The 21,641-nt window shown below is 50.9% G+C and overlaps 4 protein-coding genes across 4 annotated transcripts; 2 read left to right on the top strand and 2 right to left on the bottom strand.

Annotated features, from left to right (window-relative positions):
- Nucleotides 1–7,881: 7,881 nt before the first annotated feature.
- Nucleotides 7,882–8,391, top strand: LOC100905115 (uncharacterized). The gene has a single exon (XM_003736969.2). It carries the CDS (start codon nucleotides 7,882–7,884, stop codon nucleotides 8,389–8,391), a length of 510 nt encoding a protein of 169 aa, XP_003737017.2.
- A 690-nt stretch (nucleotides 8,392–9,081) lies between these two features.
- On the bottom strand, nucleotides 9,082–13,057 carry LOC100899158 (scavenger receptor class B member 1). Its single transcript, XM_003737013.1, has 10 exons — nucleotides 12,964–13,057; nucleotides 11,709–11,955; nucleotides 11,317–11,571; nucleotides 11,046–11,225; nucleotides 10,904–10,950; nucleotides 10,623–10,809; nucleotides 10,304–10,478; nucleotides 9,983–10,096; nucleotides 9,688–9,843; nucleotides 9,082–9,572 (listed from the first exon to the last, which is right to left on the bottom strand). The coding sequence occupies exons 1-10, from the start codon at nucleotides 12,989–12,991 to the stop codon at nucleotides 9,462–9,464; spliced, it is 1,500 nt and encodes a 499-aa protein (XP_003737061.1). The 5' UTR covers nucleotides 12,992–13,057; the 3' UTR covers nucleotides 9,082–9,461.
- A 2,740-nt stretch (nucleotides 13,058–15,797) lies between these two features.
- LOC100899014 (neuronal acetylcholine receptor subunit alpha-10-like) lies at nucleotides 15,798–17,216 on the top strand. The gene is made up of 2 exons (XM_003737012.2): nucleotides 15,798–16,035; nucleotides 16,148–17,216. The coding sequence occupies exons 1-2, from the start codon at nucleotides 15,798–15,800 to the stop codon at nucleotides 17,200–17,202; spliced, it is 1,293 nt and encodes a 430-aa protein (XP_003737060.2). The 3' UTR covers nucleotides 17,203–17,216.
- A 74-nt stretch (nucleotides 17,217–17,290) lies between these two features.
- LOC100904830 (scavenger receptor class B member 1) lies at nucleotides 17,291–20,869 on the bottom strand. The gene is made up of 10 exons (XM_003736967.2): nucleotides 20,786–20,869; nucleotides 20,257–20,503; nucleotides 19,284–19,535; nucleotides 19,014–19,193; nucleotides 18,839–18,885; nucleotides 18,579–18,762; nucleotides 18,283–18,460; nucleotides 18,040–18,150; nucleotides 17,783–17,941; nucleotides 17,291–17,664 (listed from the first exon to the last, which is right to left on the bottom strand). Exons 1-10 carry the CDS (start codon nucleotides 20,808–20,810, stop codon nucleotides 17,557–17,559), a joined length of 1,491 nt encoding a protein of 496 aa, XP_003737015.1. The 5' UTR covers nucleotides 20,811–20,869; the 3' UTR covers nucleotides 17,291–17,556.
- Between the last annotated feature and the right edge of the window lie 772 nt (nucleotides 20,870–21,641).

The following is a 21,641-nucleotide window of genomic DNA, read 5'->3' as shown; positions in this document are numbered from 1 at the left end:
TGTGGGTGGAGATCCGAAGAGAAATGTGGACTGTGAGAGCTATCCTCCGAGAGGATACTCAATTAAGGGGGTGATTGATGCATGTGTGCTATATGCCGCATCGAGCTCACTTCGAACTCTATTGATTGAATAGTGCCGAATTCTTCTCCGTCTAGCTGAAGGATGGGCTGCTGGAATCAAAGCTCACCGCACCCGATCGGTGGGTCGGAGCCTGTAAAAATTCCCCTCAGGTAAATCTCGGAGCGTCACAATCTAATTGAATTATCTGTTTTAAACAAAGACCTTTGACATTCTTCCGAGTGCGCGTGGCAAGATACCGGCTTCGTCCACTGTTTTTTCATCTCAGGGTATATTTGCGTGGCGTCTGAATGACCTGGAAATTGAGAGCCGTTTCCCAATACTGATTAGCTGCGTCACGGAGCTGCGCTATGAGACTCCGTTTGTCGGACCTCATACTCCGCAAGCTGCTCCAGGTCGCTCTACTCCGGAATAATTCCGAAGCATTCCATTGCTCATGAAGGGGCTCACGATTTCGTGTCAGGGGACCGAAGGAACGAGTGCGGGCTTCGAGCACAGGAAATTCGTTGAATCCGGACACTGATGTCAGCGCAGATCGCTACTCGAACTAGGATTCCAAGCTGGAGGAAGGCGATGAAGGAGTTTGAGCTCTTCTCTCGAGTGAGTCCCGTTGACCTCGCTGAAGGCATGTCCTGTCCGAAAGGAACTTGGAATTCCACCAAACATGTCCAGCAGGAAACGTCGGAATCATCTCCAGTAAACGATTTGGTGGAGACTCGCTGCGTAGATTTCAATATCGGACTCGTGTAGACTGGGATCGGGTCTGGGTCCCACATCGTCCTCAACATCGAGCCATTGTTCTGCCGAAAAGAAATGCGGGGAACTCATCAGCACTGGGAAACAACGCTCGCGGTCATGGCTCTGCAAATCTCATGTAATATGAGCACAAACCTGTGATCGCTCTCCTGCGTCGTTAGAAAGGAGCCGTCCCGAGGGTTGAAATTTCGCCGATACTAGTTCGTGAAGTCGACTCGATACTGTGAAGTGCGGTGGCCATGGTCGAGAGAACGTCGGTTGGAAAACATGGATTTCTGCGGGCGAATCGGAGAGATCGGGAGCCGGAAACCACTACCTTAGCGGTGGCCTTCCTCTATCATCAGATCGAGACTTGGTGTCTTCGTCGACGCGGCAGATTCGTAATATGAATGATGATTGGGGACTTATGAGGTGCATTCAAGATCTTCGATACTACATATTCTATGGTGATGTCCGCCGATAATCTCTGCTACAATAAGGATGTGCTGAGGCCTAATGAATTTCAAGATCCCCATGTGAGACTCCTTTAGGCGCAATCATATGATAGCTTATTCTCAAAACTGGTACGACTCCAAGGACTGGAATCGCTTCACTGACGGGACGAGCCGGGAATTTCCCCGGATGGTATTCTTCATTCTACACAGGTCTGAAGTGCGTCGCTTCACGGTCAGCATGCGTTCGATTTCTAGCCCAAAAGAATCATCCCTCATCAAGATGTAATTATTTGACATACGCGCTAGTTTGGAGAGAAATGCACATGTTCTACTTTACGAAATGAGCAGAGCTGTGAGAATCGGAAATGAGTCCGCGACCAAGTGGTTCTGAAACGTGGCTGATTTGCGCCCTTAGCTCATGGCTCTTCGGGCTCTCCGAAGTCTCGGACAGTTCTATCAGACCCTGGGGGAGTCACTGTCCTTCCAAAAAGGGCAGACTCGAAGCGGACGTAAGTTCCGACAGAGCGCTGTTTTACTCCAGCCGGGTTTCAGAGATCGATCTCGTGAAGATTCCATAGGCGGGTCTGAGACAATTATCGTTCTATGGGGCTCCTCGGAACGACTCTTTTCGAACCTCTCTCGAGGCTCTGGAAAAAAGCTCTAGAAGCGCTTTTCCAATCGTATCGTAGCCAATTCTTCGCGACCGCCACCCCCGAATCGAAAATTAGTGATGGCAATCGTAGATTTCAATCGAAGGCGTTGAGTAACCACAGATAGATAGTTGAATTTATGTCGAGTCGTCGGAGATGTACCGGACATAGTTCCTAGTTCTCACAGATGAGCTATGTAGTCTACTCGCACCTGAGATCCCTCCATCCGAGCTTGTTCAAGCAACCGCGTTCCTACACGGACACCGGGCGCTCTTCGCCGAGTTCTCGTGCGTTCCCCGGCGACGTGAGGAAATGACGCCTCTCAGAGCGCGCTTTGAGTCGATGCACCAATCACTTCGATAAGTAAACAGTGTTCGATTGACTAGAGACTAGGAACGATGAGTCGATTAAGCACTCTGGTGCGCGTCAGCGGACCTTTCCGCAAACCTGGAAAAGTCGAGGAAGATGCATCATTCCCTGACCCATCTTGGCGGAGGAAAAAGAACGTTCCATTGATCCATGCCATAGAATAATGGTTAAATTTCGAAGGCTCCGTCGTCCCTTTATTCGCATCAGTCGCTCAAGGAACTTAAATGGTTCATGTCTGCTCTTGGCGGGATCTCAGGCAGTCACGGTCAACAATGTCGGCACGACTTTCAGAGCTCGTCGATGAGGAAGGGGAACGTTTTCTCGAGGGGTGACTCATCACATGTCGAATACAAGGACGAGCAGTTCATCCCGTAAATTCCCTTGAGAACTCCTTCCATGTAGCTTCCTCGGAAGGTTCCGAAAGTTTTGAGAATATGAGCGAATGATGCGAGTGCCTCGCTCCTCGCAGTGAGAGTTCTGGACATTTCGCAAATGAATTTCATTCGACACATGTGATCGGTAATCCGTAAGCTTCTGAAGATCCCGTCGTGGATTTCCGAATAAGTCTCTTTGTGCAGGTGCTCGAGGATTGTGCCGACTGTTCCGCGAGCTCTACAGAAAGCCGCAAAGGATACCAGATGTATCGCCGTGAAAACGCACATGAGCACTGTACAGATTATACGAGTTTTCCCCTCTTTTCTGACAAGGAAAACGCTCAGAACAACAGCATGGAGGAATGATATTGTCACGGCGAAGGTGGAAAGAGTTCGGGGGAGATTCTCGAGATCCATGAGGGTTCCGCTCGAGGATCCAATCCCTCAGTCAGCCACAGCAAGATCTCGCACAAATCAACGCATCGCTCGTCCGGGGTTTCACCGAGATCACCGAGAGCTCCACAAATGAGCGAGTCTTCACCACGGCCCGAGCGTGTCCTCTCGGATTCCTAGGCTTTCTGTAGCTCGTGTCTTCTACGACGACATCAAAAACTTCGCTCGCATTCGAACCAGAGGCGAGGAGGGTAATTTGAGGTCCGATTTCGCTGATGCCTAGCCAGAGCAGGGAGAGGGGCTCTCCCAGGGCATCAGTCCGAGAGAAGGAAATTTTGCTGAAAACATTGGACGTGTCCTCGAGAAGCGGCTGGAGACTTCGGAGAAATCTGTCTAAGGCTCACCATGATATCACGCGCGTGACCGGCCGACCTAGCGCGAGAAGGTTCCATCGTCAGCTCGGCCGATGAATCCGGGAGCCCAAATAATTTCCTCAGCAGTTCCGAGCTGCAGCGCTGTTGCAGTTCAATAGATAATGGAGCGCCCGCCATGGTCACAGCTCCCCGACGGAAACGCCTTTAAGAAAATGTTCTTTCTAGAATCTAGAATGAACAGAATGTTTGGAGATTTACAGAAAGCGACGTGTGCTCCTCGATCTTACCCTGAAATCATCTCCCTACGACCCACAGTCCACAATAAAATTGGGACTCGGCTATTAAGTTGGAAATTGAGACTCGGGAGCCTCGGAATCACTCCTCGCCCATCTCGCTCTGCAGATGAAAGATGGAATATTCTGCCTCAGGCTCCCATCATGGACGTCGCTGACGTCGACCCTGGGGAGCGTTCATCTCAGAGCGATGTACCTAGGCCATCGACGGATATCTCATAATGTTCTCTCTGTTTGAAGTCAAAGTTAAGCGGTTATGGGGGAGATGAATTCCAAAGGAGCCTCATCCCCCCGAGCAGGAACTCGATTGTTCCGCGAACACTCCCGGAATAGAAGTGGAGTGCCTATTCCACCGTCGCAACGTCGAACGCTCATGGGAGCATGACCGGGCGCCCAGAATGGAGAAGCAATGAGTCCAGCTTCGACATCGATTTGGAGACCCGCAGAGCATCCGATTAAGTTCAAATCCATCGCCAAACAATGTACTAATCTGAGAGAAGAATTCCGCCCATAGACCTCTCTGCAAGCTCCACTCTCCACGAATGTGATTTTGCGAATCGATTCGGTCCGAGCGTGAAACTCATGGAGACTTATCAGCGAGCTACGACGCTTTTCAAACCTCGGGGCGATAAGTCCGGCGCATTGGAACGCAGAAACGATGTCATGGGGAGTCGTAGACGGAATTCTGCGAAGTCTCCCACCGGGCTTCAAAGCGACAACAAATGTTGTCGCTGACTTTCCTCTCGATCTCGCTCATCGGATCCTCGATGCATCGGTGGGAGCCGCCCCATCACTGAAATAAGATCAGAGTCCGAATTCCACTCGTCGTCGAGAGGAATCGAGCCCTAGGCAATCGAATACTTGTTAGAGACAGAGACCTGAACGGAATGATGACGCTCTGAGATTCCGCTAAGAGATCCGAATGCAGGGTTCGACCCGTTCGGTCATCGGGTGCAGAGAGAACTCGATTTAAGCACGCCGTCACTTAGCGCAATAGAGTCCGCGGCGAGCTCCCCCTTCTATTCGACTGAGAGGGCTGATGGGATGTGTGGGTTGATCATTATTAGGTATATACATGCGTTCAGAGAGAGCAGTTCGAATCATGAGATCAAATATGCCGTTGGAGGACAGCTCTCTTTCTCTACATCTGTATTCGAGCAACACCCGTATATGAATAAATGGCGAGCACTCTTCCTGAAACTCTGCTACTGCACTTCGTACTTCGTGATCGAAGCTCCTGAGCTAGTGCGAGGCTGAGTTTCCCCAGAAGCTGTGATAGAGCGAACCTAGGTTTACGCTGCTCGAATCTGTTCTTCCGTCAAGCACATCGATCGGGAGGAGAGCTCAACGAAGTGCAACATTATCACCATTTAGTGCGCTGGCACGAAGCTTACGTGCCTTCCCAAAGAGTCCGTAGTGAAGCCTACCGTGAGATCGTCTGAGATCCCATCTCTCGCAGACTAAGGACTACGATGTCTCTCGAGATAGTTGTGGGAATACTGGGATTCCTCGGCTTGTCGATGGTGATGCTCAACGTTGCGGTCTCGTTTATGTACCTCCGGAAACGAGATGACAAGTGGTCCTTCTTGTTCATCAAAGCGGTTGTCGTGGCGGTATCAATGTGTTCGCTTTGGTCTGTGGTTTCTCATCAGTATCGGGAGGAAGTTCTGATCGACGGGATGCTCGATGCTCTACGCAGCATCCCTTATGCGGACCTCCACGACGGCATATTCGCAAGGTTGCGTATTCACGATAATGAATGTCGCGTGAAATTCATTTGCGAGCTCACGAAGATCACCGCCTCGAAGAGTGAGGCAGTAACGTCGTTCAGGAGGCTTTTACGAGCCTACGCCGTCGACGGAGTGGGCAGCAATTATCTCTCCGGAATGCTCGGTGGCATTCGTCAGACCAACTGCTCGCTGCTTTTCACGAATTGCGAGCACTCGCCTCTAGAAAGGACCTTCCCATTCCTGACAGACGAGCTCTAAACACCGGCACGGTTCAAAACCTTTACCGCGATCCATCGCTCCGGAATCCTGTGTTCTAAAAGCCAGCGAAGACATCGCGCGAGGTCGCCGTCTGAGGATTTCGGCTTCACGGAGGACAAGGTGACCACCGAACAATGAGCCTATTTGTAATATACTAATGTACGATGTAAATAAATAAAATCTATGCCGCTTCCGAATCAAAAGTTCCATGCTCTGCAAGCAGAAGCGTTTCTTGCGGTGAGGGGGGTGGAAGGGCCGGTCCCTGGGCGCCATGGGCTCCATGCTTCCATTTCTTCTCCCGAGATCGAAGAGATCGACACCGAGGATGAACAAGGCGTCGATTATTACTGGTCGTCCGCTTTCCTTTATTCTTTCTCATGCTTGTAGGGGCGCCCGAAGCTCCTTCACCAGCTCCGGGTGCTTTCGGGATGGATCGACTCGAGATAATCGGGTCACCTGACTCGTAGAATTTGTCGTGTAGGAGGGGTCTTCTCCCGAGGCAACTCCTACCATGTCGAATATATCGAATTGCAATTCATGTCGTGAATCCCGACAAGAACCTCTCCCATGTGATAGCTTTCTCGGGGGTTGCGAAGGCCGACTTAATCTCAATGAACGATGCAAATCCCTCGCTCCTCGCAGCGAGACTTCGGCACTCTCCGCAAATGAATTTCATCCGACTCACGTGGTCGGTAATCCGTGAGCTTTTGAAGATCCCGTCGAGACTTTCCGAAAAAGTCTCCTCGTGAAAGTGTCTGAGTATTCTGCCGGCAGCTCCGCGAGCACTGCAGGAAGACGCGGAGGATAGCAGATGTTTCGCCATGAAAACGCACGAGAGCGCCGGCGTCGGTCGGTAGGATAACGCGACTTCTCCTCTCCTTGGGTGAGAGACACGCCCAGAACGACTATGTAAGGACGGCGAGACTCCGAGGGAGATTTCCGAAACCAGTGATGTTTGCGCTCGACCACCTGATCCCTGGGACAAAAAAATACGCCTCTAATACATCAATGACCGCGAAGGCCGCAAACGAACAAGTCTTCTCGAACCCCGACCATATTCTCTCAGGCTCCCGGCTTCGATGAGGTTCTTGTTTTTTATTACGACACCGAAAACCTTGCTCGCGTTCGAAGTCGAGGCGAGGAGGGAATTAAGGGGTTTTAAAAGGCTGGTGGACCGCCTGCGCAAAGAGAGGCTGTCGCGACGGATCGATCCGAGAGAAGGAAAGTCCGTCGGAGACATTTGACTTGATTGGACCTAGCGAACGTTCATCTCCCATACTAATGTTGAGAAATCGCAGACATCCCTCCATGGGAGCTCGAGTTTACGTGCAGATGATTCGCTGGGACCAGAATTCTGTACTGTATGGACTTTGGGGGCACGGAGCCGTTCCGAACGAAATTTTGCGATTCCTTGCAGTCAGTCACGCGAGTTGTACTCCGCTTTGATGCGCTTTTGCAATTTTGTAAGCGACTCGATCAATACGACGCCGGACGCTTTCGAGGTCAGGAGCTGTGTGACCGGGTTCAGAGCGCTCAGGATGGGCGTCTGGTTCAGATATCAGCCCCGAGAGCCGAGGAATAATGTAATGAATCATAAATCCGATGCTTCACTAGCAGAGCTTCTCGTAATGTTTACAATTGTGTAGTGGTAGGTCGCGGGAAGCATCGATCCGGCCTGTGCAGAAGATTCTCGAATAATACTGATGAGCAGTGACTTATGAGGCGTCTCGAAAGCCAGGCCGACACTTTCGGCGCTTCAAAACGCCGGAGCGATGTCGTGGCGAGTCGTAGACAGAATTCTGCGAAGTCTCCCGCCGAGTTTCGGAGCGACGTCCAATATTCTCGTTCACTTCCCTCTCGATCTCGTTCACTGGGTCCTCGACGCATCGATTGGAGTCGCCTCCAAGATGCTTCATCGCCGATAAAAAATCAAGATCCCAAATCCTCTCCGCGTCGAGAGAGACCGAGCCCCAGCCAATCGACTGCCCGATTCTTTCCTTTCGTCAAGCACGTCGACTAAGAGAAGATCATGACGATGTGCGACAATATTATCAGCCAGTGTACATGTGGTCTCGGCAACAAAGCGGGCCTGCCCTCATGAAGGAACTGTTTAGTGTACTTCCGTGTACGACTAAGTAAGATCCCCCTCGCGCGGAATAAGGACCGGCCACCATGTCTCTCGAGATAGTTGTGGGAATATTGGGACTCCTCGGCTTTACGATGGTGATTCTCAGTGTTTCGGTCTCGTTTATGTTCCTCCGGAAACGAGATGACAAGTGGTCCATCTTGTCCATCGCAGCGGGTGTCGTCGCGGTGTTAATGTATGCGCTTTGGTACGTGGGTTCTTGGTACGTGGAAGTTCTGACCTACGACATGCTCGATGCTCTACGCAGCATTTCCTATTCGAACCTAGATGATGACATCTTCAGAAGCTTGCGTATCCACGGAGACGAGTGTCGCGTGAAATTCATCTGCGAGCTCACGAAGATCACCGCCTCGAAGAGTGAGGCAGTAACGTCGTTCAGAAGGCTTTTACCAGCCTACGACGTCGACGGATTGGGCAGCAATTATATCTCCGGCATGCTCGGGGGCATTCGTGGGACCAACTGCTCGCTGCTTTTCACGAATTGCGAACACTCGCCCCTAGAAAAGACCTTCCCATTCCTGAAAGACGAGCTCTAAACACCGGCACGGTTCTAAATCTATGCCGCGATCCATCGCTCCGGAGTCCTGTGTTTTCAAAAGCCAGCGAAGACATCGCGCGAGGTCGCCGTCTGAGGATTTCGGCTTCACGGAGGACAAGGTGACCACCGAACAATGAGCCTATTTGTAATATACTAATGTACGATGTAAATAAATAAAGTCTATGCCGCTTCCGAATCAAAAGTTCCATGCTCTGCAAGCAGAAGCGTTCCTTGCGGTGAGGGGGGGTGGAGGTGCCGGTCCCTGGGCACCATGAGCTCCATGCTTCCATTTCTTCACCCGAGATCGATGCCGAGGATGATCAAGGTGTCGATAATTACTGGTCGTCCGCGTTTCTTTATACTTTCTCATGACTGTAGGGGCGCCCGAAGCTCCTTCACCAGCTCCGGATGCCTTCGGGATGGATCGACTCGAGATAATCGGGTCACCTGACTTCTAGAATCGGATCCATAGAGCAAATGTACCCAGGAGGATCAAGGCCGAGTACCTGCATATTTTTCCGGGAGCAGGGATCGAACCCATACCGCCTCCCGCGCGAGCGGCGTCGTTGCGGCATTTCACGAAGTGAAGAGCACGTTTGCACGAGAAGTGACAAACGCGCTGACCACTCGACCACCCGTCGGTATATGAGCGGCTCAAGTCAGGAGAAAGAAAACCCAGACCCTCGAGTTGCATCGCGCTCATGATATTTATTCTGACGGAACAGTTGTTGCATGAATTCGACCAGAGACAACATATACAAATAAAAGTCTCATACCGAGTAGAGTACCTAGACCGTGAAATGGTTCACGTCAAGAACGAGAAAAATGAGCGGGAGGTGGAGCCACACTGAAAGGCCCGCTTCTCTCCCGCCCCCGGAGATCGAGTGTCTCACATTCGCAGGAATCCAGAAGCGTGCTCGTACGATGGCTACACCTCGTTCATAGATGTCAGTACAAAGGATCAGTTCGGATGAGGAGGCGGGATTCCCATCGAATTCCCGGACAAAAACAAACGGGAACACACCCGATTCGGAATCCGAGGATTCCAGACTAGTTCAATTCTTAAATCTAGCTTGTGTCGCGGAGATCATCTGGATTCTGTTGTGGCGCAGGCTCTGTCGTGTCATTTTCCAGAATATCGGCGGAACTCCAAATCGGCCGCTCGTCATCTTCGGCTCCCTGAATCAAAGCATGAAAAATATTACTCTGAGGTCGACGGCCGGATGGTCTCTTTCTTGGAAAAGACAATGCGTCGATTCCATTTCATATTCTACATAAGGTCTAAGCAACGTACGTGGCGCTTCCTCATCGAGGATCGAATGTCAATAATTAAGAACAGCAACGAGGCGCTCGATATAATGAAGAGGATCACGCATAGTAATACGCTCGGTACAGATAAGGCGTAGTAGATTATCGAGCTCAGATATTCGCTGTCCTGCTCTGCCAGAACCTGGAATTCGAAAAGCGTGCATCATATTGAGTCACCCCCCCCCGAAAATGAGACTCTAATCCGCAGACCTCTTACTGCCCAGCTCGATCCAGGGAGCTCTGCTCCGCGAGAATCTCTAGACACTCCTTAGGAAACTTACGATTTCTTGCCAAAGAATCGGATAGACAAGAGCGGGGCTCTCAGGAGAGAACTTTCGTTGAATCCGGACGTTAATTTGTGCTCGGATCGCGGGTCGGACCGGGATACCGAGAAGCTGAAATAGGATTCCGGAGACTGAATTCCATCATCGAGTGATTCCACCAGGTCTCAGATAATGGATTCAGAGAGCTAAGGGCGTCATATATTTTGATAGGAAAGGACATGGGCCTCAGGTAGACGCGTATTCATTCTGATTCTGGAGTCATCACGGACTGCCCCCCTTCCCGTCCGAGAGGAAATCCTGATCCCGCTGGATACGTACTGCGTAAATTTCCATCTCGAAATCATGTAGACTGGGGTCGGGTTCAAGTCCCTCGACGTCCTCAAGGCACTCCTCCGCCCGGAGGAAATGCGGTAAACTTATCAGCGCAGGGAAACCATGCTGGCAGTCACTGATATCGAAAACTCCTCTCGGCCAACCACGTGGCTGTAGACATCTAGAATACATGAGAACGAAGCTGTAAGCGCTCTTGCCGGACTGGGGAGGGAAAATATTGAAGTTCTGGCGCACACTCCTGAAAATCAATGAGTATCAGCGATTCTCAAAATTTCCGCGGAGAGCCGTGATCCGTCATTCTCACCGATCGAACTCAGCGTCGCCCGTCGGTGAGAATATGTCGTCTCGGGTGTTGAACTTCGCCAACACTACTCCATACGGTCGACTCGATCCGTTGAAGTGCAGCGTCCATGGCCGGCAGAACATCGGTTGGAAAACATGAATTTCTGCGGGCGGAGCGGACAGATCGAAAGCCGGGAAAAGTTCACCGTCTAAGAAGGAAAATCGCCCGATGAGATTCTATGGAGCGGTCATACGAGGCAAATTTGCCCGCTCTTTCGAAAAAAGCCACAAGACGATTCTCACTCTCGCCGTAGAGCTTATTGCACGGTTCAGCGTAGTGAGGAATGTAGCTGAGGAAGAGGAGGACTCATTAGATATTCAGAATCCACTTTCGCTGTCACAATGCTCAAGAAAGAATGAGGCAAGTGTCTCGAGTGTTACTCACTCTTGGCCCATCCACCGAAAAACCTCGTTCCGCTGTCTGAGCGTGTTTGCGTCGCCGGAGTACACTGTCATGCTCCCATCATCACTGTTATTCAAGGCTCTCAGGTATCCTATTTTCCCATCGATAACGGGAAGATCTTTTTTGAAAAGATGCGCGATATTTGCGAGCGGGTCGGAGTACCTGAGGAGGGTAGACACTTCGGTGAGACTCAATTGTCCCCTTGATGGAATCACGGAATCGGCGACGAATCTTTTTTCCCCTGTTCGCTCACCCCGAATATAGTATCTCGTCGACGGTGCGCTCGAATAGGATACTCCGCGACTTTATGAACAGTCTCAGGAACGCCTGCAAGTACGCTGGCAATGTGTCGATCACCGACAAGGCGACGGTATAGACCGGGTCAACTGTGTACACCCGATCAGAGAGTTGCCCAGTGGACAGCTCCGGCTTGAACATGAAGATGCGCCTCTCCTTGTAGCTCAGTGAGCCGTCGGCTGCCCACGACATTTCTTTCCGCAAGGTCAGACTGAAAGAAATTCTTCATGTATGGAACACGGACATGAACACGGGAATGGAACACGTCTTAGGCGAAGTGTGACTCATATTGAAAAACCATTCTAGCTATCGTGTTAGAAGAATGACAATATCGGAGGTTGGACTCACTTGAACGTATACGGACCAAGCTGCTCGAAACGGGGCTTTGCGCCGGAAAGGAATTCCTTTCGATTCGTGATATTGAATACGTAAACATTCTGTCGCACGTCGAACGGTATCGTCTCGTACAATCGCGCTGCTAAACTCCCCTCGGTCAGAGCTCCAGTTCTGAGAAGTTCATACTTCAGCAGCGAGCTCCACAGCAAGAATACAGAGAGAGAGATCGAGAAAATTGTGAAGACACAGACTCTCAAGCCTGGAAGAGAGATGAGATTAGGATGATTTCCCTAATTTTCCACGACGAATAGTTGACGCGGGCTGAGTGCCTGAATCTTCAGCCTCGATCTCGTTCGAGGCGAGAGTTTTACTTCCCGCCGAAGGGCTCCACTCATATTGGGATCGCGTGAAGATCCGCTCGAGATATTTCAGACGGAACGAAACGCTGCCGGGGGAAAAACGCGATACGATGCCAAACGAAAGAGACACGAGAAGCAAATCATAATATTGGGGTTCTCCTCTTCCCGTAGAGGCAAGTCGACCAGATGATGCGCAGAGAAAAATCTAACCGTCCGCCTGCGTTGTCAGAACCGCCGAAACATAAACAATCAATCCGACCGCATCTCGTTACGGATCGATTCCTGAATTATTGTTAATCTCCATGACAACTCGACATTGTTCCATGAAATTCCGACATTCCCCAGGCCGATCGCATGCGGATTATTCACACGCGTGGAAACGCAGGAAACATCTTGACGTCTTTCCTCGAGCAGGCTAATAATCTAGAAAACCAAGCAGATCCTCCCAAGATTCAGTCGAAAGAGATCCGGCTCCGGAACAGGACAGGGAGCGTCCCAGATAGGAGTTGAACGATCGACGCACGCTTTTCACGCGGAGCGGCGCGCGATCTGCGTCGAGTCGTGGAGAAAGACCCCGGAGTTCGGAAGCTAAGCTTCTGCTGCGCTGTCGCGTCGTTCACAATTTCTCCTGAAGGCTGTCCCTTGCAATTGGTGGGAAAGCACCAGAATGGCTAAAGTCGTCGAAGCCCTGTGATAAGAATCACCGTACAGTTTCAGTACACCTTGAACTTCTTCAGCTCATATCGTTCTTAGCAAAGAGAATGGCTCAGGAGAGGATCCCCATGGTGTCCGCTCAGCCGCTCAACGTGGGATTCGCTCACGCCAGTGGTGACCACAACCATCACTGCTACAACTAGACGAGCTTTATCCGCTCGAAGTCCCATCTGAAGTCTGTTATACGAACTCACCGATTCGGAAAACGCACGATCGAGCCATCGCGGATGCTTCGGTTCCGCAGGTATGCGTTCGCAAAGACTGATATAACCGACCACAGAGCGCGCTGGTCTCTATTTCTTCCTTCCTTCTTCAATGGCACAATTAAATCCTGTGGTCGGATCACGTTGTGACCAGACACGGCGGGAGCGTCATCGTTGGGCGCCAACTACGGTCCTTCTCTCATGCTCACGTCGTCGACACAAAGCGGATGTTCAACTTTCCTCTCGACACCGAAACAATCTCAGGACGCACAGATGCCACATCAAACACATGCGATCTCGCGGGGATCTTCGTCGTCGATTGGTGATTGCGGGAAACGGCATCCGTCAGGGATGATCGCGATTCGATCCAAAGCCGACGCCAAACACAGAAATTTGCGCCACGGCCTAGAACACTGCACTATGACGCAGGCAGTCGACGGCTCGGTGACGACAGGAACCGTAGTCGCATAACTGCCTCACATGAACTCCTAAGACCGATGAATAGAACGACGCACGCTGGTCCGCGGTCGACGGAGACGACCACAACAAACACTAACAGCTGGGACTGGCCGGGAAGATCGGTCGGTGAGAGAGTGTTCGCCGCCGCGGTTCGTGAAGAAGAGGAGGAAGCACCACCGAGACGATCGAAAGCACACCGTTAGCAACCGGCGGAGCGAGCTGAACGATTGATCGATCACAATCCGAAGGTCTTTGGCGACAACTGCGCCGACGGGATTCTCCTACGGGCCGGCGGAGGTTCAGCGAAAAACTAAGATGGCATGATGCGAATGTCGAAGAGTCGAATTCACGCTCCCGCAACACACGCAATCGGCGGCGCTGGATCCACTACCGATTGCGGTCTGATTCTGTCCCCGTAGCATCCCGAAATGCAACCGAACAGGAGATGACATTAATTATGATCAGTCTTATAATTTTGGAGTTATGATCATCCAAAGAAGAGGACTCTATCTGGAGAAATGGTCGCATGGAATCCTCCTTCTATCACGCTACTTTTCGGTGGTAGTGGACGGAGGTCGCGGAACATACTCAAGTGACGCAACATTGAGCAGTCTCACGATTGCGCTCGAACAATGATCGTCATGAGACTTGAATGATGATTGTAATGCAATCGGACCGCTGCTCATGTCATGATCAAGATTCTTCCACCTACGAGCGTCAATCGAGTTCTACGCTGAACTCCGAGGAAGCCGCGCCATTTGCGCATCCAATGATGGAGAACGATTGATTTTGAAAGCGTCTCCCTTATTGTGGGATCACATGCGTATAATCTGGTTATTGGAACATTCGGGGTCCCGAGTGATTTGACCAACAATCAATGGACCTGCCAGCTGGAAGTCTACATGTCAGATTCCAATTCCGTCGCGGATTCTGGTCGAGAGATTTGAATGTTGGTTCGGAATGAATATCATCCCGAGCATCACCGAATCCATGGTTTTCCCAATGCAGATGGACAAAGCGGTACATTAGGGGCTCTTGATAGCAAATATTTTTCCCGTGTATCTGTGCTCAAGACGGAGCCGATGTCAAGGGTAGGTCGCGTGAGAGAGAAATCAAGTAGGAATCTCTTCTCCTGGTGTGCTTTCCCGAGGTGCTTCCCTCTGCCCCCCCCCTCTTTCCCGGAAACTACATTATCTCCGACGGTGCTTGTGCGCGGGACTATGCCCACCTCCGATGTATCGCGTCGTCCTCTAGCCCTTCCGATGAAGATCCCGAACACCTCGTCTGCTCATCAATGATCCCGCGTCTCCTCTGGAGAGAGATCGTTCCCCGAGTAGACCGTATTCGGGAACCGAAGCGAGATATTCCGTCAAGTTTGAAGTCCATTCAAATCACGCTGCTTCAATGCTTCAATGCATCAATGTTTTGCTGCGATGCGTTGTCTGAATCGAGGGAGGTCTTCTCTGGCCCTTGAGCATCTCAGCTCATCGCATCATGGCTCCCGGGACTCCGGCTGATGAGACCCCCGGAGGCTTCATGGATTCTGGCTTTTCAGAGTCTGGCGTCGGGCATTCCTCTTCTTAAGGGTGGAGCACACATCTCCAGACTGCGACCTCTTCGCGAGGCCCGCAGTGAGCGGAAACTCTGAAACGCGGTATTTCTTCTGATCGAGAAGCAGGCTCCACAATTTTTCAAGTCTCGCTTGGGGCGCACTCCAATTTGCTGTTAAAATTAGAAAAATCTATACAATAGATATCATTGGTATGGAACTTGATGGATACTGAAGAGTCGCGGGCTCGATCTTCCACAGACTGTCATATTTATGAACAGACAATCTGGGTTCCGGTACAACAAGGATTGAAAATTCGACCTCTTTACCGGACTGCATAAAATTTCCCGAGACCCGTTCCGATGTCCCGGTCATCAACATGGCATCCTGGTCCTGTGATTAGTGTCAGGATTTTCATCAGCCACAGTCCAGGGACCGCTGACCTAGGATGCTCGGAGATAGGACGGGAGGGGAATTACATGGCAATGCAAATATGCCGAAGTCATCTCTCTGGCAAAGGAGCCCGGCGCCCGCGGAACACCGCCTTTTGCGGATCGCGAGGCGGGCTGTGGATGCGAAGTCACGGTTCAACATCACGAATGGATAATCTTCGCGAACGCTCAAGCTCGAGCGAACGCACCCGAGGTCCAAGCCCTGGTGAAAACCTAGGTGTTCGCTGTCAAAAGAAATCTCGTCTCACGAGCGAATGGCTCGTTTCTCGCGGGAGAAAGGATGATTCGCCTATGGTCAAGCTGGAATGGATCCGCCCCCCGGGAATCGGTCAGAGAAGCTGTCTGGCGGTCTCACAGGTGCTCCCATGATGGCGCTGTACGATACTTCAGTTCTCTGGATTATCATCGTGATCTCGTGTTTCGCGTCCCCAAGTGTCCAAGACGAGCACCTCCCGGATATCCAAAGACTCCGAAAGGCACTCGGGATGACTGGGTCACGACTCAGGAATCGCTTGGTGCGACCAGTTCTCTCCGAGAACACAACGATCGATGTTACCGTAACTGTCGATGTGTCGGACATCTTCTCTATCCAGCTTGACGGACGTGAGTATAAGTTTGATAAAGGATTGATAACGGTCGAATATCGATGATTCCGAATGTCCGGACTACCCCGCCCACCCAATGTGTTTCGCATCTCCCAACTTTTTATCTTTAGGAGAAGCTACGTTCAAGGGCCAGACCTGCATATCCTGGTTCGCTGACATCCTCAAATGGGATCCGAACGATTTCAACGGTCTCCAATCCGTGACGCTTCTCAGCTACGAAATGTGGGTCCCGGATATAGAAATCTTCAACCGAGTGAATTTCATGAACCCTTACAACAGACGCCGGAGCCCCATACGACTGTTCTCTAATGGCACCTTGGGATTTTGTGAATACAAAACCATGAGTGTGAGCTGCGACACCGATATGTACGCCTTTCCTGTGGACAGACACCAGTGCTCGGTGCTGTTTGGCTCCACGACGTACGGCATCAAGAAACTCAATCTGAAACCTGTCCTCCATCGAGACTACGAGAAAATAACCAGTCGATACGCGGAATGGCGTCTTCTCGCTGCCGATTTCCGTCTTCGACCGGGGAGTTTTGACGATTACTTCGATTACACTCTACAATTAGATCTCGTGATCGAGAGGAGATTCTCTCACCATTTCCATCGTTTCGTCATCCCGATGTGTATCGGAACCGCATTGACTGCGCTCTCTTGTTGGCTGCCGCTGACTTCCCCGAAAAAGTTCGCTCTGCCCCTGATCGGACTCTTGCTCTTGACGTACACGATCAATTATTACTCAATCATGTTGCGTTCTTCTTCTACAACTCCCCTCATTCTGAAGTTTGCATCGGATCTCATGTTTTTCACGGCTTTCATTATTTTCCTCGCGGTCCTTATCATGATTCTCGAGGAGAGCGAAACGATAGAGCTCCCCTCACACCCTCTCTTGGATCGCCTCTTAAAGGTGGAATCGGTCCAGAGCTATTTACTGAGTGAAGAAGCCTTGATTTCCGATGCCACCGAGGAGGCCGAGATGCAAAATCCTCCGGCTGGGCAGAGTCTGGAGGACCTGCCCGTGATCGAGGAAAGGTTCGAGGAAAGGTTCAAGGCCACTCGGACTTGGCCTCGGTTGCTGACGGTCCTGCAGCGAGTATCCTCTGCGCTGTTTCTATCTCTGTACCTTGTGGTGTATTATGTCACGATAGGCAGCGTCGACTAGAGCTTCGCAGAGAGCATGAGCATTTCTGTCAGCAAAGCTCCAACATCGTAGATAAATGACGGCGGGAAACAATAAAGAAAGTAATCTATCATCATCGTTCACACGGCTGAACGCCTCGTCTTCTTTCACAAAAAAACACACTGCGCTCCTCGAGGGGACAGAGAAAAGTCCGTCCAACGTGGTTCAGAGACCCGATTTCCTCCTGAACCACGGAATTTTCTCCTCGCAATGATCATATCGAAGCCAGTCTGAGGCCTAAAGACCCTAGAAGGTATCCAACAAAGAACGTTCCAGGGAGCAAACCCGATGTTCATTCGAACCAAAGGTCGGGCCATTTGAGGAAAGATGCCTCGGCTACTTTTCGGGGTCGGGGCCTGTGTCCGAGTCTTCCGGCTCGACATCTACTTCGTCTTCGCCTAAAGGTTGCTCCTGATTAGGGATCAATGGCGCCGAGTCGTCTGTCTGAAATTCCACGAGAACTCTGAATCCTTGTGATCTAATGGGTCAGTTCAATCATTGAGCGATGTTCATAAATCGAGGATGTCATGACTTTCCGCGACGGCTGAGCAGAGCAACATACTTTCGAGTCTCTGACGAGGAAAACGACGAGGAGAGAGACGAGAGCGATCAAGAATGCAGCGCCCACTCCGAGGGCGACTCCTCGAAGCAAAAGCTTTGGGCGAACTGCTTTCTCCCAAAGCTTGCCCATTAGCGTCGCTCGGTCCTCGTCTTCCAGAACCTGAGCGTTCCCGGGAATCCCGAAAAACGTGGATTAGCGAGAGTCTTCATTAGCCGAGAAGATTCGAGCGGAAAAGATACAGAATGGATGGAACTCACGAATTCTTGCCAGAACATCGGATACACGAATTTCTTTTTCAGCATCGGATCCGAGGAGAGGAAGGTGTTGATCTGAACTCGGATTTTTAAGTTCGTCACGACGCCAAGCTCCTGCGAATTCGCTTGAAGGTCAGATCGGGAAGAAGGGTGTTCGTGAATGGACTCAAAAATCGGAAGTGAGCTCCGTATCCTCAGGAATGAGTAGATCTATGATAGCCATAAGAGGGTTGTCGACAAACGCACCGATACGCTGATTCCGAAATCGTGTTTTGCAGGATCGGGCGCTAAACCCTTGACATTATCGAAGAGCCGCTCATCCCCTTTCAGGAAGTGCGGGAGGCTCAAAACTATGTCCTGATCGAAGTGACAAGTCGATGCATCGAATGTTCCCCTCATGTGACTGGAACGCTTCTCGTAGCAGCTGAAAACGTTTGTACGATTTCAGGAAGCTCGCACATCCTCGATGGAGATCGACAGACGAGATTCCGATCCTTGTACATATACAAGCTTCATCGATACCAGGGTCGGGAGACTCTTACGCGTCGATGGTCGCATTGCCAGTTGCGGTGAACAGATCGCTGCCAGAATTGTAATTGGCCTCCATGATTCCGTCGTACTCACTCGTAGAGTTCAGGTAGAGATTCCATGGCCTGCACAACTGCGTATCGAAGATGGAGATCGTTTTCTCCGGTAAGTCCATGAAGGGAGCGTACAGCTCTCCGTCTGAGGAAGAAGGCGTTCGAGTCATTCGATAGAACGTGAGTCAGTAACAACGATCCCGGCTCACAGGGGAACTTACTCGTTCCGTAGAGCGAATTACAATCGTCTCCATAGTAAGGGACAGTTCTGCGGAAATGTTTGCATTAGCCTCTTCCGTGTACGGAGCATTCCTAAAAATCTCGTCGCGTGGAATGGACGATCCGCTCGGACGCACGCCCAACGGTTCTTGCTGATTCAACGGAGTTCTGACTCACGGAGAGTTCTCGTAGGAAGTGATCTCATTCAGTTTGTCCAGGGTGCCATTCATCCCGTTGAAGACAGAGAACTCGCCGGCGAAAGATCCATTCTGGCCGAGGAGAAAGCCTACTTTCCCATCGATCACGGGGAGACCCTTGATGAAGTATTTTGCGTACTTTGCGATCTCATCCACGTACCTGGAGAGGGGGGGGGGAGTCAAAATCGGTCTTGAGTAGTCACAGACCAACTCGAGCATTCTCGCGTTTGCCATAACTCCAAGCGCTCACCCGTCGTAGAGAAGCTCTCCAACAGTGTGACGATTCAGGACTTTCTTGAACTCGAGGATTCCTTCCGCTATCAATTTCCACGGCTGTTTCAGTGACTCGACTAGCCGGACAGCGGTCAAGTAAACCAGGTCGGCATGAATTATCTCATCAGAAAGTGATCCATTCGATAGTTCGGGGGCGAAGAAGAAAGTTCTCGACTCATTGAACCTTATCAGGCTGCCGTCCCAGACCATGTCCTTCTGCCACACGGATCTGCGGGGTGTACTGATTTCATAACCTCCATTCGTCACGGGCCTATTCCAAGGGTGTCTAACTGAGCGGGGATTTGGAACAAGATAAGTTTTTGTGGAGGGCAAACTCGTAGATTAGATAGAATTATAATGTCAATGATCGCACAACGAATTGAGCCCCGGATCAAGTCTGATGCCACATACTATCACATGATTGCAGGGTCCATTCTCCACGCAATGAGGAGGATAAATTAATTAGGGGAACTCGAGAAATATTCACCCTGGCAAGTCTTATAAATTCGACCATCAAAACATAAAACATTCGATCATTTGAGCTGGAGGCACGAGTGAGGCCGCAAAGGATGCCGCGAAGTCCATGCGCTTCTATGAAACCTTGATCAAAGTTAAATTTGACTGGACAGCTCTCCCGAACTCAGGATCCGCTCTGTGGGGCATAGCGGACAAGGCATCAGACTTGAAACTTCCATGCGGATGCCTAGGGAACACCCGCCAAGGCGTCAGAGCGCGATGTTAGCATGTGATATTCACGTCGTTTGTCCTCGAGGACGACTGGTGATTCTAGACTCGAACTCTACCCTGAATCGATTTGACTCATTCTTGATATCGGACAGCTTAGATGCGGACATCGGCTGCTTTCTGGAGCCTCTCCTAGGAGATTTATCGTTCAAGAGACTTCATCAAACAACCTCGGAACCGGCTCTTGATCGTGAAGATGAACTCACATGAACGTATATGGTCCGAGCTCTTGGAGAACTGGTGTAGCACCTTTCAGGAACTCATCTCTATTCGTGAGGTTGAACATGAAGATCCTCTGAGTGATGTTCACCGGCAACCGTCTGTACATGCTCGCCGAGTCGCTGCCATATGTCACGGGAATTTCCGTGAGGGCGATTTTGTGGATGATTCTCGGTGTGAGGATGGCGAGCGTGATGAAGCCGGCGGCGAAGAGCAGCAGGGTGAGCACGCTAACTGTGAATTATACCCTTGGCATGATCATACCGACCGACGCAGCATTGGAAACCAGAGAAGTATTACTGAGCAACGAAGGCCGCGCGGAATCCTGGCTCGTCAGAAGCGGTCTCCCTTCAAGTATCGAACGCTTCCGAGGAGACACCAGGTAATTCCCGCGAGGGAGGACTCCGCTTCAGGTAGACTTGGCTTCCGCTGCGGATATCGTCTCCCGCTCCGGAGGAGAAGTCACCTCGCTCCAGCTCGGAAGGGACGCATGGATTTGTGTGTCCGAACACTCACCTGCTCTACAAGCAGTTACTCGCATGGTCAGTCGCTGAGATGCGTCTCCCAGCGATCTCGATCGCCGACTGCTGGATTGGGTAAAGGCTGCGTAACTCACTGAGCTCATTGGAGAGTTTCGACGGAGAATCTAAAACTGATAATCCGCGTTCATTCCACGGAAACCCTGGTATACGGTAAAAGGGCTCCATATCTCCGTAAAGCCCGGACTCGAACAACTCGGAGCTTTCGTCACACTGGGCTCCGTTTGATGTTATTGAACGAAAAGGTGACGACACCGATTCTATTCTTTGTGAAGAAATGAATTCCGCCACAGCTCTTGGAAAACCAAGTCAGGTTCGCTTCACGTGAACGCTCTTCCCGAGAGCAGAATCCGGGCTTATCGTTTCCTTAATAGTGATCTCTCCATCAAAGAAGACAGAGCATCTTCAAGCTTTTATCATTCTTCGCCAATAACGAGCTCATTCCATGATGGAATGAGCGATCGGCGGCGAGTCGTGGTCAGGCGAAGGAATGATCTTGCTTTCTTTCTCTATTGGTAGTACTGAATTTATTGACATGACTAGAACAACCTCCGCGCATCTAGGGGACCGCCTGGAGTCTGTGAAAAGCTTTAGGACTGAATGATTGACTAGACTACACTCGACAAGTTCGAAGAACCGGGTTGAGATTTGTTCCGCTCGATTTCTGATCTCAATGACTTGTCGAATGTCGTTGATGGATGTGATGCGACATGGCATCCCACTTCCGATGAAAATCGGAGCATGCCTCGCTCGAATCCGTTTCAGTCCCAGCCTGCTGGCTTCACCAGTCCGATGAAATTCTCCGCATAACAGAGACTGCGACCTGGTGTCTG

Source organism: Galendromus occidentalis, unplaced genomic scaffold, assembly GCF_000255335.2.
Source record: "Galendromus occidentalis unplaced genomic scaffold, Mocc_1.1 scf7180000075388, whole genome shotgun sequence".
NCBI classification, from domain to species: domain Eukaryota; kingdom Metazoa; phylum Arthropoda; class Arachnida; order Mesostigmata; family Phytoseiidae; genus Galendromus; species Galendromus occidentalis.
The sequence above is the reverse complement of the archived record's forward strand: the minus strand, read 5'-3'. Positions and strand labels throughout refer to the sequence as shown.